This window comes from Onychostoma macrolepis, chromosome 25 (genome assembly GCF_012432095.1).
Source record: "Onychostoma macrolepis isolate SWU-2019 chromosome 25, ASM1243209v1, whole genome shotgun sequence".
Lineage (NCBI taxonomy): Eukaryota > Metazoa > Chordata > Actinopteri > Cypriniformes > Cyprinidae > Onychostoma > Onychostoma macrolepis.
The window spans coordinates 12,579,091-12,593,347 of NC_081179.1; the positions used below are offsets into that span (position 1 = coordinate 12,579,091).

At 35.5% G+C, this 14,257-nt stretch overlaps 1 protein-coding gene across 12 annotated transcripts in view; it reads left to right on the forward strand.

Moving 5' to 3' along the window:
- Nucleotides 1-120: 120 nt before the first annotated feature.
- Nucleotides 121-14,257, forward strand: part of ppip5k1b (diphosphoinositol pentakisphosphate kinase 1b) — a 35,619-nt gene continuing 21,482 nt past the window's right edge. For 5 of the 12 annotated variants that reach the window (XM_058767234.1, XM_058767239.1, XM_058767243.1 and 2 more), the window contains exons 1-16: nucleotides 3,545-3,562; nucleotides 4,681-5,084; nucleotides 5,166-5,358; nucleotides 5,639-5,729; nucleotides 5,817-5,902; nucleotides 6,564-6,718; nucleotides 6,788-6,889; nucleotides 6,967-7,128; nucleotides 7,229-7,350; nucleotides 8,657-8,758; nucleotides 8,903-8,989; nucleotides 9,134-9,209; nucleotides 9,605-9,714; nucleotides 11,181-11,204; nucleotides 13,443-13,528; nucleotides 13,605-13,730. In XM_058767234.1, coding sequence (XP_058623217.1) covers nucleotides 4,938-5,084; nucleotides 5,166-5,358; nucleotides 5,639-5,729; nucleotides 5,817-5,902; nucleotides 6,564-6,718; nucleotides 6,788-6,889; nucleotides 6,967-7,128; nucleotides 7,229-7,350; nucleotides 8,657-8,758; nucleotides 8,903-8,989; nucleotides 9,134-9,209; nucleotides 9,605-9,714; nucleotides 11,181-11,204; nucleotides 13,443-13,528; nucleotides 13,605-13,730 — 1,669 coding nt within the window. In that variant the 5' untranslated portion in view covers nucleotides 3,545-3,562; nucleotides 4,681-4,937. Of the gene's footprint in view, nucleotides 258-3,543; nucleotides 3,563-4,680; nucleotides 5,085-5,165; nucleotides 5,359-5,638; nucleotides 5,730-5,816; nucleotides 5,903-6,563; nucleotides 6,719-6,787; nucleotides 6,890-6,966; nucleotides 7,129-7,228; nucleotides 7,351-8,656; nucleotides 8,759-8,902; nucleotides 8,990-9,133; nucleotides 9,210-9,604; nucleotides 9,715-11,180; nucleotides 11,205-13,442; nucleotides 13,529-13,604; nucleotides 13,731-14,257 lie in introns of those variants that run through there. The other 7 variants (XM_058767237.1, XM_058767238.1, XM_058767242.1 and 4 more) reach the window with 5 other exon arrangements.

A 14,257-nucleotide genomic window follows, 5' to 3' on the forward strand; every position in this document is an offset into this window, starting at 1 on the left:
ATATAATATAAACACATTTGATTTAGATTTTCTTTTAGATGTTAATAAACAATAAAGTCTTCATTTAAAAAAAAAAAAATGTCAGGCTGTGTTGTTTCGCCCGTCCTGTAGGCGGCAGTCCTCTGAGTGTAGTTTCCGTGTCATGGATCACGAAAGACGGCGCTGGTCAAGTGTTTTGTGAAGGTAAGTTCACGCGGAGCTCCAGTTTCACTCTGACAGCAGATGAGGAAGTCGTAGCCAGAGATCCTCCTCAACGAGTGAGTATCCTGCAGTATGGACCGTGACATGTCGCAGTCATTTCTGTGTATCATTTATTGCGTTATAAAGTTTGTGTTTGTGGAGTTAGTTCGCTGCGTGAGTTTAAATGAAGTCGGTTGAGTGATGGTTAGTTTGGCTTGAGTCGACTGAATCGCCTGATGATGCGATGAGAGGAGGATGGTGTATATTCATAATGTTTTGCGCAATATAATATACCGCTTTCTGTCTGTAGCTCAAATTTGTCTTCCCTATTTAGTCGTCTTTGTGTTTTATTGAATGGAAAAAGATGCATAAGAGCTGATTGTTATGAGGTGCCGTGCACTGCATTCCTGCTTGACTTCTTCCAGTTGGTCCATCATCCAGCAGCCTGGCATTTGGGCTCTGTGTGTCCTGGCCTCTAGTGACTACTTTTAAGGCAGTGTTAAAATGCAGCCATCAGTCTGACAGCTGTAGATGTGACTCTCCACGGTCTGACACATTTTATGTAGATCATGCTCTATTTGCATGACATGTTTGCCCATTATGGTTAATTTGTGAGGTTGGTATGTGCCAGTTGCATGCTTTTGAAACTGAAAAGTGGCCTAAAATGTTTACAACTCTCAAAGTTGAGATCCAAAGAAGCACTTAAAGAGACAGTTTAAGAGAGAGAGAGAGTTGCTTCCTGTATGACTTACTTACTTTTGTGAGATATTGAACATAATTATATTCTCTTCTCCACAGAAGAAAGTAAGTCTTACTGAGTTTGAGGGTGAGTAAATGATGGAAAAATCTTTTTATTTTATTTTTTTCAGTGGACATGCTTTTTACCATATGTTCCTAGTTTGATTCTACCGTCAACATTTAAAAGAAATTATTTGGCAGTATAATGGTATAGTAATGGTTTTTACTGTAGACTGGTGATTATTAACTTTCTAGTTAATTATTTGCCTTTTTGGGACTAGTTAGGCAGTTTAGCATGCTTCATATTCTGCAACTGCAAGCTCTTTTGTTTGTCTCTCAGAATCAGAAAGAGCTTTATTGCCAAGTGTGTTTACACACACAAGGCATTTGTCTTGGTGTTAGGAGCTTCCAGTACAGAAAGTACAAACAAAGTGCAGTCAAACATATAATTAAGGTAATAAAAACACTAATAATAAATGATAAATAACAATAGTAATAAAAATATACAGAAAAGAAAAATGTCCATAGACAGAACTGTGAATGTGCATGTGTCCAGTGTACAGATGAAGGTTTGGTGAGTTATTTACAGATGTACAGTACTGAGGTGTTATGTGTTGTTCAGGTGGGATATGGCCTGGGGGAAAATGTCTCAATTTTATTGCTGTGCACATTATTAATTATTGTGCAATTATTTATAATTGCTGTAAAGCATTCACTTTAATTCTTGCAATTAACTTGAAATAAATACATAAATGACAATTTTCAAAATGTTGAAAAATTTACTTTGGTTTGGTCTTTGCCAAAACGAAACAAAACAAAACAAAAAAACAAGAATGCACACCAAAAGAATTATATATTTAAATAAATAATTTTATTTTTCACAATGAATGTAAAATTTGGTTTGGTTTGCTAAAGTCTTTGGCATTTATCGTATTGTATAAAAACGAAAACATTTTTTTATTTTTCAATGAAATATATTGCTTTCAAAATGTTGCGAAATTTAATTTGCTACAACCTTTGACATTTGGCATATTTTTGTTAACAAAAACTAAAATTTGTAAATAAATCAAATAAATTTAATAATTAAATGAATTAATAAAATATTTTATTTCCTCTAGAAAATAGCTTTGATATATTAGCTCAATAAATCATATAGTCACGTTCTGTCATTGGTATTCAATTGTTCAAGGTTGTTGCAGTGCTGCTCTTATCCTCTTTATCTTAATGATAATCATTTATGACAGAAATAACCTGTTAAATAGTGGCAGTCCTCCCAATCATAATGAAAGCACTTCACAGGATATGATCTCAAAGGTCGTTGGCTCTCTCCGTTGGTAGCTGCTGGACTGCTAGATTCATCATCACAGGATCATGTCGGCATGTTGCTGATATGTTCTGGACTCTGATTTGTTTCCTATGATGTCAGATGGAAATTGGCTTTCCGTTGCTCTGATTTGGAAACAGAGACAAGTTCACCAAAAAAATTGGCACCATTCAGTCGTCATGGTCAATTTGACATGGTCTAGTTGACTTCTGTGGAAATGCTGTTTTTGCCCATACAGTGAAAGTCAATGGGGGGGTCACACAACTTTGGACCCGACTGACTTTCATTGTATGGACAAAAACAGCTTTTCCACAAAAAATTAAAAAAAATAAATAAATAAAAATCTCTTAATTTGATGTCACACAGAATAAGGAAATGCTTTCAGGTTTGAAATTGAGAGTCAATAAATGCCACTAAAATTCCAGCCCAGCAATGTCGGCTCAACCAATTGCATGAGTTTAGGGAGGAGCTATCTTTTTTTCGACCAATAGCAGATAAGGGCATGTTTAAAAGTCTTTCTTTTTTTGCAGTTCCAGAAATGACTTCACCTTTCACAAGTCTGTAAAGACATAATCATAATGAAATCTGTCCACTTAAGGCTGAAAACTGAATAAATACATATAGACATTTACATAGTGCATGTTGACTATTACATACTTGGACATACTTACTTTGACATGTTTACTTAACACAAAATCAATGAGTTTCTGATTAGTGTGAATTAAGACGTTCAAAAAACCCTCAAAAGACTTATTTCTTCTTATTATCTTTCAAGGATATTGGACTCTTGTTGCTTTTTGTAAGTGATAGTAGCATTTATTTATGAGTTTGTTTATCCGTGTGTGTTTTTTCTTGACCCTGGGTCGCTGTAGACGGCTTCCTCTCAACTTAATGTTCCCTGTCAACACATCCACAGCGTGATGAGTTATCTTTGGAAGCCGTAGCCCTCAGAATTTGATCGAAGTCTCACCCTTCCCCCATATTCACCTCTGCTAGGGGCCTGTTGCTATTATTGGGCCCTTGATTACATGCAAACAGTTTGTAGTCTGTAGTATTCTTACAGACCGTGAAACATATCAGATGAATGCATTGATTCTATATCTGTGTGGCTTGATGGGAGTTTATAGATTGTGTAAAAAGTAGCCCTGGGTTAGTTTGGCTTAAGCAGCAGTGCAGTGTTTGTTTAGAGGCATAGCTAGCATGACCTGTATCAGCATGGGTATGGAAATGTGATACGGGACAGCATATATCCAACACTGCATGCTTTCCCTGGCAGTCAGCATACTGGAAGACATGGCGTGACTTTGGAACTGTGTAACTGTAAGACTTGTTTAAATGTTGTAGAATTTGTATTATTAGTATTTGCATTATTTTAAAACATCTGGAAAATGAATGTGGTACAAAAAAAGTGTAAGCACTTTAGAGTAAGGTTATATATGGATATGTAAACATAACATAGTTAATGCAATAGCTATTATTTAATAATGAACAGCAATTTTGTTTTTGTTTTTTAAATTTTCACCAATTATTAAATCATTGTTAATGTAAATTGAGCTTATGCTAGTTATGCATTGGAAATTAACATTTGAACAATGCACATAAATAATCTATGAATTACCATTAACCTAAACCAATGAATGCTTTAAATTGTTTTTATTGTTAGTTCATGTTTCCTGTGTTAAGTAAAATATGCTAAGGTAAAACTGCAAAATTGTTTAATGATCTTCCATGAATACGTTACAATATTTTACACTGTGTACATCATTTACACTACGATTCAAATGTTTGTTATTGGTTATTTTTTATATATTTATTCATTTATTTTTAATAAAGAAGTTTTTTATGTTTATGCTTCACCAAGGCATTTGATAAAAAATACAGTACAAACTGTAATATTATTGCAATTTAAAATAACTTGTATTTTGTCGGCACCAATAGCCTCGTGGTTAGTGCGTTGGCACATAGCACAACTACACTCACGGCAACCCGAGTTCGATTCCCGTCTCGAGGTCCTTTGCCGATCCCGCTCCCCTCTCTCCTCCCAGTGCTTTCCTTTCATCTCTCTACTATCGTTTCTCAATAAAAATGCATAAAAAGCCCATAAAAATAACTTAAAAAAATAAAAATAAATTGTATTTCTATTTACTGTATTTAAAATATATTTTAAAATGTAATTTATTCTTGTGGTGGTAAAGCTGAATTCTCAGCATCATTACTCCAGTCTTCAGTGTCACACGATCCTTCAGAAATCATTCTAATATGCTGATTTGCTGCTCAAGAAACAATATTTTTATATATATAATACTCTTTGGTCAATTGAAAGTTTTAAAAGACAACATTTGAAATCTTATAAATGTCTGTACTGTCACTTTTGATCAATTTAATGCATACTTATCAAGTATTAATTTCTCATATTGTCTATTGACTCTTTATTGCAGGTAAGAACAGGAATGGATTTTGTGAGAGAAATGGAGAGAAAGGATTAGCTCACAACATGTCCCTGGTTTTGGAAGGATGACACCAAATCTTTAAGGTTTAAACACACCGTCATTTTCTAAGACAACCTTGGCATTAAGTCACTTCTGGACCTCATCTGACTGGATTACGCACATCGTATATCTAATGTTTCCACCACTGAGCTTCAGCACGAGATGGTGTGCTGGGAATTTGGCTTTTTGACAGAGACTCGACAGAAATGTCGAAGTCAGGCGGACAGGAGATGTGCAACAGCGAACTTCCCCGGTTCCTGATTGGAAGAGAGGGTGGTGAAAGCAGAGAGCTGGGTGACACCATCATGAGGAACATCTCAGGACATTACGGGGAAGAGGAGGATGAGGATCAGGTACAGAAAATTGTTCATGGATGAGTGAGCTTTTTTTTTAAAATTTGTAACTGATGCTCATCTGATATCTTCTTTTATTAGTCAGAGCGTCAGATTGTGGTGGGGATCTGCTCCATGATGAAGAAATCGAAATCCAAACCAATGACTGAGATTCTGGAGCGGCTCTGTAAGTTTGAGTACATCACTGTGGTCATTTTTCCAGAGGAAGTTATACTCAATGAACCGGTGGAGAAGTGGCCGTTGTGTGACTGCCTCATTTCCTTCCATTCCAAAGGTATCTGACATCACACATTTTCACACGCAATCAGCTTGAAATCTTGATGTGCCATATTGTCTCAGTGTTATTAATGCTGCCTTCAAAACAGAAATGAATTACAATTAAAAATCTAATAAATAAGAGAACTATTTTTTGAACAAATAAATGCAGCCTCCGTAAGCATAAGAGAGTTTTTAAAAATAATAATAATAATAAAAAAAACATTTCAAAACTGACAACCCAAAAGTTGGATGCTAACTGATGCAAATGGATACAATATTTTTTTCTCATCTTGAAGGATTTCCCCTTGACAAAGCAGTAAGTTATGTCAAACTAAGAAACCCCCTCCTTATCAACGACCTCAATATGCAGTATTTCATTCAAGACAGGTGTGGTAAATCTTTCTCTGAAATATTCTTGACAAGTAAACATTATGAGAGTTGACTGGGACATACAGTATATGCTCATGGCTTTAGGAGGGAAGTGTACAGGATTCTACAGGAAGAGGGCATTGACCTTCCACGCTATGCAGTGTTAAACCGGGACCCCGACAGACCAGAAGGTAAAGATTATTACCTTGGTCATAATTTATGAGCATGAGCGTGCAGCTCATGGTCCAGTGTTGTCAGTGTCTCAAGAGTGGCCCTGTGTTATTTTAGTATTATTGATGTGCTATTGTAATTTTGTTAATATTTTAAAAATGTTCTGTTTAAATGTAATAAGTTTTTTTAGGTTAGTTTATTTAGTTTTAGTTATTTTAGTACTTCATCTTAAACTAAATGAAAATGAGAAATGTTGTCTCGGCAACTTGCTGAAATAAAATGTTATAAGTGTTTTATTTTATTTTATTTTTTTATTGTTTTAATTTTATTTAATGATAATAACCCTGCCTCTGCATGTGCTGTGAATTTAGGTGGCATTTCGAAACATAATATATTGTTTCGTTATATCATATTATATATTGAAAACTTTTGGCCAAATTGTGTAGCCCTACAAACAAGCAGAGCAAATCTAGAGCTTCAAATAGCTATTGCAGTTATTAATAGCTATTTTTATCAGAGAAATCACAATTATATATTTTTTTTCGCCACATCATGCATCCTTAATATACTTTCGTTTATGTTGTTTCAAACCTATATGCAGTTTTATAAGTTCCTCATAGTGGGTACATAAATACTCTCTGTATTGCGAAAGATTGTTACATTTTGACTTTGCGACATCAGAATGTAACCTGGTGGAGAGCGAGGACCATGTGGAAGTGAACGGGGAAGTGTTTCACAAACCCTTTGTGGAGAAGCCCGTCTCTGCTGAGGACCACAATGTCTACATCTATTACCCAACCTCTGCCGGCGGCGGCAGCCAGCGTCTCTTCAGAAAGGTACAGTACTGATAACTGCTAATAAGTTTAGATTTGTTTAGTGTGAAGCTCAAATCGTCCTTTCTGTAGATCGGCAGTCGAAGCAGTGTGTATTCTCCTGAAAGTACCGTTCGTAAGACTGGATCTTACATCTACGAGGAGTTCATGCCCACAGATGGCACTGATGTTAAGGTAAATATCTATTTCATGCCAAGACACTACTGTTTGTGGTGGCCTGGTAGTTTGTTTATTCCAGATGGATGTTGTAGGTTTACACAGTCGGACCTGATTACGCTCACGCCGAAGCCCGTAAGTCTCCTGCTCTGGATGGGAAAGTGGAGAGAGACAGTGAGGGGAAGGAGATCCGCTATCCTGTGATGCTTACCGCAATGGAGAAGCTTGTGGCCAGAAAAGTGTGTCTTGCATTTAAGGTGAGTCTCGCAAAAGAAAAACACAGTGTTTTGTCAGTAGCTGCAGGTTATGAATGATAATGAAAATGTTTTTTTGTGTCATAATGTCTTTCCAAACCAGCAAACAGTCTGTGGTTTTGACCTCCTCCGAGCGAATGGTCACTCTTTCGTTTGTGACGTTAATGGCTTCAGCTTTGTAAAGAACTCCATGAAGTACTATGATGACTGTGCCAAAGTCCTGGGGTAGGTGAGGCCGTGTTGCTGTCTTGTAAAAATTGTGTGAAGACGAGATTTGAGTTACCACGGACAACATTTTACAACTACATAACACACTGTAATCCCCCCCCCCCCCAAATCTGTAAATAAAATTAAGATTTATACTTTATACTGCAAAATGTCATATTTAATTTAATTTGTTACTTGCTGTTTCTTTGTAACTATTTTTTAAATTTAATTGGTATATCTGAGTGGAAATTGCCACTTTGTTTTTTTGTTTTTTTACAAGTGTAAAATTTCTCTAAAATTCAACATTCATTAAACTAACACAGTTTAATTCTTTTATTTTATTTCTCTTTGATCTAAGCTTTGAATTTAAAGAGCATCTTTACTGAAAAAATCTAATGTTACCAATCTAAACTGGTTTACTAGTTAACTAGTTTAACGGCTGAAGGTCTGGGAAATTTGGCTGCTTTGAATGGCCAAGGCCCGCCCAAGAGACCATATGACTGACAGGTAAAGCAACCAATCACGTTTTGTTTGGTGCCGCGTCATGTTTAGGGGCGTTGAAATGTCGCCACAATAACAGACCGGTGTGTAAAGCTCTCGAAAATATTTTAAAGATTCTATGCCGCGAACTTAAAATTTTTCACATACTTTTGAAAATTCGGTTTAGTTGATCCTGAAAAGCGCTCGTAGTCAGTTGTAAACACGACAGCTTTATTCTTTCGTGAGGGGGTTTGGCACCACGGCATTTTTGTTTCCAGGCGGAACGTTAAAGAACACGACACACACGTCTCCCGGAAATCCTGTATAATCTAACCAATCCGATGACGACTTTGAAACTCCTGAAGTGTTTCCAGATAACTGTGCCATATGCATCAGACGTTTAGCCAATGTTCTGTGGGCGTGATGTCTGAGGCTGAGACTAAGACCAGCTTGAGTCAGTGAAGACCAGCAAAACAGCAAGTTTTTTTTTATTTATATAGCGCTTTATGCAATTCAGGTCGTTTTAAATCAGCTTAGCAGTAATAAACAAAAAAATAATAGTATTAATGTAACAAAGTTCTTCAGTTATGAAACTAATACAATTTCTGCTCTAAAGCTGATCTAAAAAGACAATAGTGTCATTATCCAGTTCAGTTTTGATTCTGTTTAGTTCTTTGACATGGTGAATATTGCAAAGTTCATTAGTTATCAAGTGAACTCGGATCAACTACAAAGCAGCTCTAATAGAAGGCAATAGGGTCATTATTCAGCATAGATGTATTCATTCCTGTCTTATAAAGTAATTTCTAGATATTTTACCTCACGTTTGATGTCTTTCCTTCAGGAACATGGTGATGCGAGAGCTGGCTCCTCAGCTCCACATTCCCTGGTCGATCCCCATGGAAGCAGAGGACATCCCTATCGTCCCGACTACCTCAGGAACCATGTGGGTGTACCATTCTTGTCCTAAGGATATATTTCTGTCTCAAAGCTGCTTATTGTGGATTCTGGATTATTAAAACCAATGAGGTAGAATTAAACGCTTACTATGTGTGTTGTTGCTTTTGAACATGTCATCTCTTGTCTGAAGGATGGAGCTCCGTTGTGTTATTGCTGTAATTCGCCATGGTGACCGTACACCCAAACAGAAGATGAAAATGGAGGTCAGGAACGCCCTGTAAGTAACAAATTCTAATAGGATGCTTAAATTAAATAATTAACAACTCAATTAAACATGAATTAAACAAATGAATTAAGTCAAAGTTGTATCTATGATTTAAGTATTTTATCTGCGGTTTATGTCTGATTCCATTTATCTCAGGTTTTTTGAATTGTTTGAGAAATATGGTGGCTATAAGTCCGGAAAACTCAAGCTGAAGAAACCAAAACAGCTCCAGGTGGGTCTGTTTTGAAGTACAAGTGATCTATGCTGTTAATTTATTTTTATGACAATTGCTACTTGTTCTGTAGATGCAAGAACCAACATAATATTTCAGTTTCATAACAGGCTTGCCTCCAGCCTAATGATTTACTTTGTATAAGGCCAGGAATTTGCGCCACAGGGTCAAAGGTCAAACAGGATTAAGCTGTCTTTTTTGAGGCACATATAGTGTTATGTCTGGAATGCTGCAGCCTTAAGACTCATCGGCATGCCATGCATCTGTTGGGTTTTGTGTGAAAATTAACCATGTGGACAGTTGGCATAAGCCTATTTGATCTTATCTGTGACAATGTGCAGTTGTGATTTGTACATCATTATAAAAACCTGAACACTTTATTTGATGTTTTACAGGAAGTGCTGGATATTGCTCGTCAACTGTTGGCAGAACTGGTCCTACATAATGATTGTGAGATTGAGGAGAAGAAATCCAAACTAGAACAACTGAAGACGGTTCTGGAGATGTAAGTAAACTGTTCAAAAGTTCAGTAGTACCAAAACCCTCCATTACCAGCACTGTGAGTTTATGGAAAGCTACTGTACACACACCATCATCTCATCTAATCTCAATCATTTCTAAAACATGTTGGATTCCATCTGACAACTGAAAATTCTCACTTCTCTTTTCACATCATCAGGCACAAGGTCTTGATGAAAGTATAATAATTTCAGACAAATATTGTATTTGATTAGCTTCACTATAATTATTAATATGCCCTCATGGAATGTGCACAAATGCTTGCATATTTTCTACACATAGTTTATCAGATAGCCAAACTGGAATATAATTAATTATTGTTTACTTTTAAAATTATATATATATATTTTTATTATAATAAATATATAATTTATAATAATAATAATAATATTATTATCCCAATCCCACCCTCTCTCTCTCCCACTTCGCTTCCTGTCATCTACTCACTGTTCTATCGTAATAAAGGCAAAAATGCCAGAAATAAATCTTTAAAAAAAATAAAATATTACAAAATAATAATAATGTAAATACATAATATTTTCAATCATTAAAAAATATTTTAAAAAGTTACAAGTGACAAGTTTGACGTACATGAAAAATATATATATTTTTTCTCAAATGTAACATCACCGTTAATGCTAAATAAGCTAAACTCAATACATTTAACTCTAACTAGATATGCACCGATATTTCAATTTTGCTTGATATTTAATTGTTTATTTTATGGTCAATACCTGATAAATGGTAAATATTAAAATTCTGTACTGTTTTGAAATGTAATTAAAAATAGAAAGTATTACCATATTATAATGTACAATATGTATATTAATTTTGAGATGGGCTGAAGATTACATTTAACAATGTTTTTATTTATTTTTATTATTATTATTATTATTTATTTATTTATTTATTTATTTATTTATTTATTTTTATTTATTTATTTTTTAAAGATTAACTTTGTCCAAAGGTCAAAATGAAAAATAGTGGAAATGAGCATGTACAATAAAATGTCAAAAATGTACCTCTACCGATTAAATGTAAAAAAAACAAATCTTTAATATCGGCTGGTTAAATAAATGGTACTGATATTTTGCATCTCATCTCCTCTAAATTTAGAGTTTTGTGTTTTAAGCAAAATCCCTAAGAAAAATCAGTTTGCTGACCTTCTTGGGAATCAGGGCAAGCCTAATCAGACTTTATTTTGTTGTTAACATGACACACATTGCCAAAACTTACATTGCTATCATATCTTCTAGTCTTAAGCTTCATGGATACGTATTTCAGGAGAAACCTGATATTTCATGAACAACTGAATGTATGTAACTGACTTTAGTGTGACCTCATTTGCTTCCTTAGATGACCTCATATGGATGAGTTTCTTAACTTCGTTCCTTTTGTCTCTCTTCTCCTCTCTCTGTGTCCCTCTTTGTGTCTTGGCCGTTCTCTCCAAAGGGAATCCAGCCTGAATGATAATCAGTGCGCACCCTCATATCCCCTGTCTCTTTAGAAAGCAGGCAAAGTGGATCATAACCCTTATTAACCCAAGATCTTGTTCAAATTACTGACACTTTAATGAGGGCTCCAAAATTGACCATACCTTGGAGATGAATCCCTTTTGCAATTCTGTGTGGCATCTGCATGCCATTTTGATAGTGTTTCTAATCTCTCACGATCCCTCACTTCCTCCAGACCCCCTCACCGAGCTCAAATGAGGCACCTAATCAACACATTATCGGTTGTTCGGGGTCATGGATTAACTAGGAAACAGGTGCTTGGGGAAGTGCTTTGCTTTGGGTTGATTAAACATAATGCAGCAGTGCAAATTTACTCCAGAGTCTGTTTCTGGCCAGTGAGATAAAGAACCGCCTTTAGACCGGATTTAGACCAAGTTGCATCAAATTAGAAATATTCTAAACTATGGATACACTGATATTACAAATCCGGCCAATATTAATGAGCCGATAATTATTTTGATATAATGACTTATAACCGATAATTGGTCAATATTAAAATTCTGTTTTGTAAATATACACATTAAATTTTTTTTGTAATTTTTTTTTTTTTTTACATATTTACAAAACAGAATTTTAATATTGACAAATTATCGTTTATTAGCCATAATATCATGGAATAAATTGTGGAGATAAATTGTAGAGACCAGCTCTCCAGAATTCCCTACTCTCCACTGTATTGTGTAACCTACAAACGTGCCAGATGCCAGTAATTATTTAAAGTCTCTTGTGTTTACCAAGGTTGATTTATATTTGATCAAAAATACAGTAAAAACAGTAACATTGTGAGAGATTATGTAAAATATCAGTTTTCTATTTAAATATATGTAAAATGCAATTTATTCTAGTCATGCCAAAGCTGAAAGTCTTTCATGTTTCAAATGTCTTTACTGTTACTTCTGATCAGTTTAATGCATCCTTTCTAAATAAAAGTATTCATTTCTTAAATGTCTTACTGACCCCAAACTTTTGAGCATATTTTGAATATATGCTTTATATTAGGGATGCTCCGATACCACTTTTTCCAGTACTCTGCCGATACGGATACTTTTATTTTTGGCACTTACTGATACCGAGTACCAATACCGGTATTTTCATTGTATTTGTAAAAGAAAATTTAAATATTGGGTTCAGAAACCAAAAGAATATGTACAGTATAAGTTGGTTAACTTCATTTATCAAACAGATATATCCTTGAGTTATTTTCACACTTAATTATTCCCATTAAAGTGTATTTTACAAGTTTTAGTTACTTTCACGGTTAATTTAGTTACTTTCACTGTTAATTTTTTGCTCTATGGTACATCATCCTTAATTTAATAGCATTAGAGCTGCTCCATTGCAGTAGCTCAGTACTGCAATCATGTGTTTGCTGTAATAATTCAGGGAACCGATTTTTATAAATCTTTCAGAAATATAAGTAGCGTTTTTAAATCTGAAACATGCTGCGATTTAATATTCCAAAGCGACTCGCGTAATACAGAAACACTCATGAAGCAAGCAAAACATTTGCAACGCGCGCACGTCGTGTATGCTTAAGGTTGAAAATAAATGTTGATTGTTTATAGTGAATGCCCCTATAAATGTTGTTTTATAGTTACAATTTAGTTTTAATCCAAATGATGCATCTGCTAAGTGAGTGAACATCAAAGATCACGCAACAGAAGTGCTCTCTCTCTCTCTCTCTCCCCCTACCGTTAAGTAAAGTAACTTGTGCATTGTTTTACTTAACTTGTTTTTGACACATCCGACCAACCTACAAGCTTTACAGTGATGTCTGTGCAAAGGGATATTAACTCAACAAGCTCGCGCATGTATTGGTATCGGCACATCTCTACTTTATATAAAAGATATTTTAAAACATTTTTCAATAAATTTATAGAGACCAACTCTCCAGAATTCCCCACCCTCTGCTGTATTGTGTAACTTAAAAACGTGACACTGTTGCAGATGCCACGTTTTATTCCTCCCAAAGCCTGTCATTCCTGTAGAGACAGTCCTGGTATGGCACAGATTAACCCCTGCCAGCTTGGGAAGGTCACTCAGATACATGTTTCCAGAAACATGGAGGCCACACAGCACCTGCTAGTGGTTTGAGCCCAGTGCTATGTCTGATGCGTGCTGTCTGTGTTGTTCAGTGGGAGAATGCTTATTAAGAGGGGGTGGTATGTTTATGTTCCCCGCCCCGTGTATTGTCTTTCAGGTATGGCCATTTCTCAGGGATCAACAGGAAGGTGCAGCTGACCTACCTGCCAAATGGGCAGCCCAAAGCATCCAGTGAGGAGGAAGGTATGTGTACAGTATGTATATATGTTGACTCAAAATAGCTGTTGCATCACTTTTGACCTCTCTGTGTCTCTGGCAGACGCTCTGAAGGAGGGTCCATCTCTACTGCTGGTGCTGAAGTGGGGTGGTGAGCTGACACCAGCGGGTCGAGTTCAGGCTGAGGAGCTTGGACGAGCCTTTCGTTGCATGTACCCTGGAGGACAAGGTATAACTCTATACTTGCACCAGCCAGAAAGCTGTACTAATAAACTGATTAGAAATACAGTGGCCCTAAAATGTATTTTGTAAATAATTTTGTGCATAACAGTAAGAAAGCTATGAAAGCCAGTTTCTGCCACTGAATAAAAAAACGTAATTGTGACTTTTTATCTCGCAATTCTGAGAAATGAAGTCAGAGTTGCGTGATGATAAACTCACAATTCTGACTTTTTCTAAATCGGATCTAAATCCCCAAAATATTTGTGTACTTAAACTTATACAAATAGTATTAAATATCGAAGATATATTGAGATATTAATATTATACATTTTTTTAAATTTTAAGAATTCCAACAAAATATGCTTGCTCCTTCTTTAATTTTTGCCTCAAGAAAATGTTCGTGAATCCAGCCTAAGTTGTTTACAGGAACAGTTGTTTTGCTCCCTTTGCATGAGATATTGATAAATTGGATGCTTTGACAAGATATTGTGTCTGTTTTTAGTAGAAATGCATCGATCCGATATTCAGTATCGG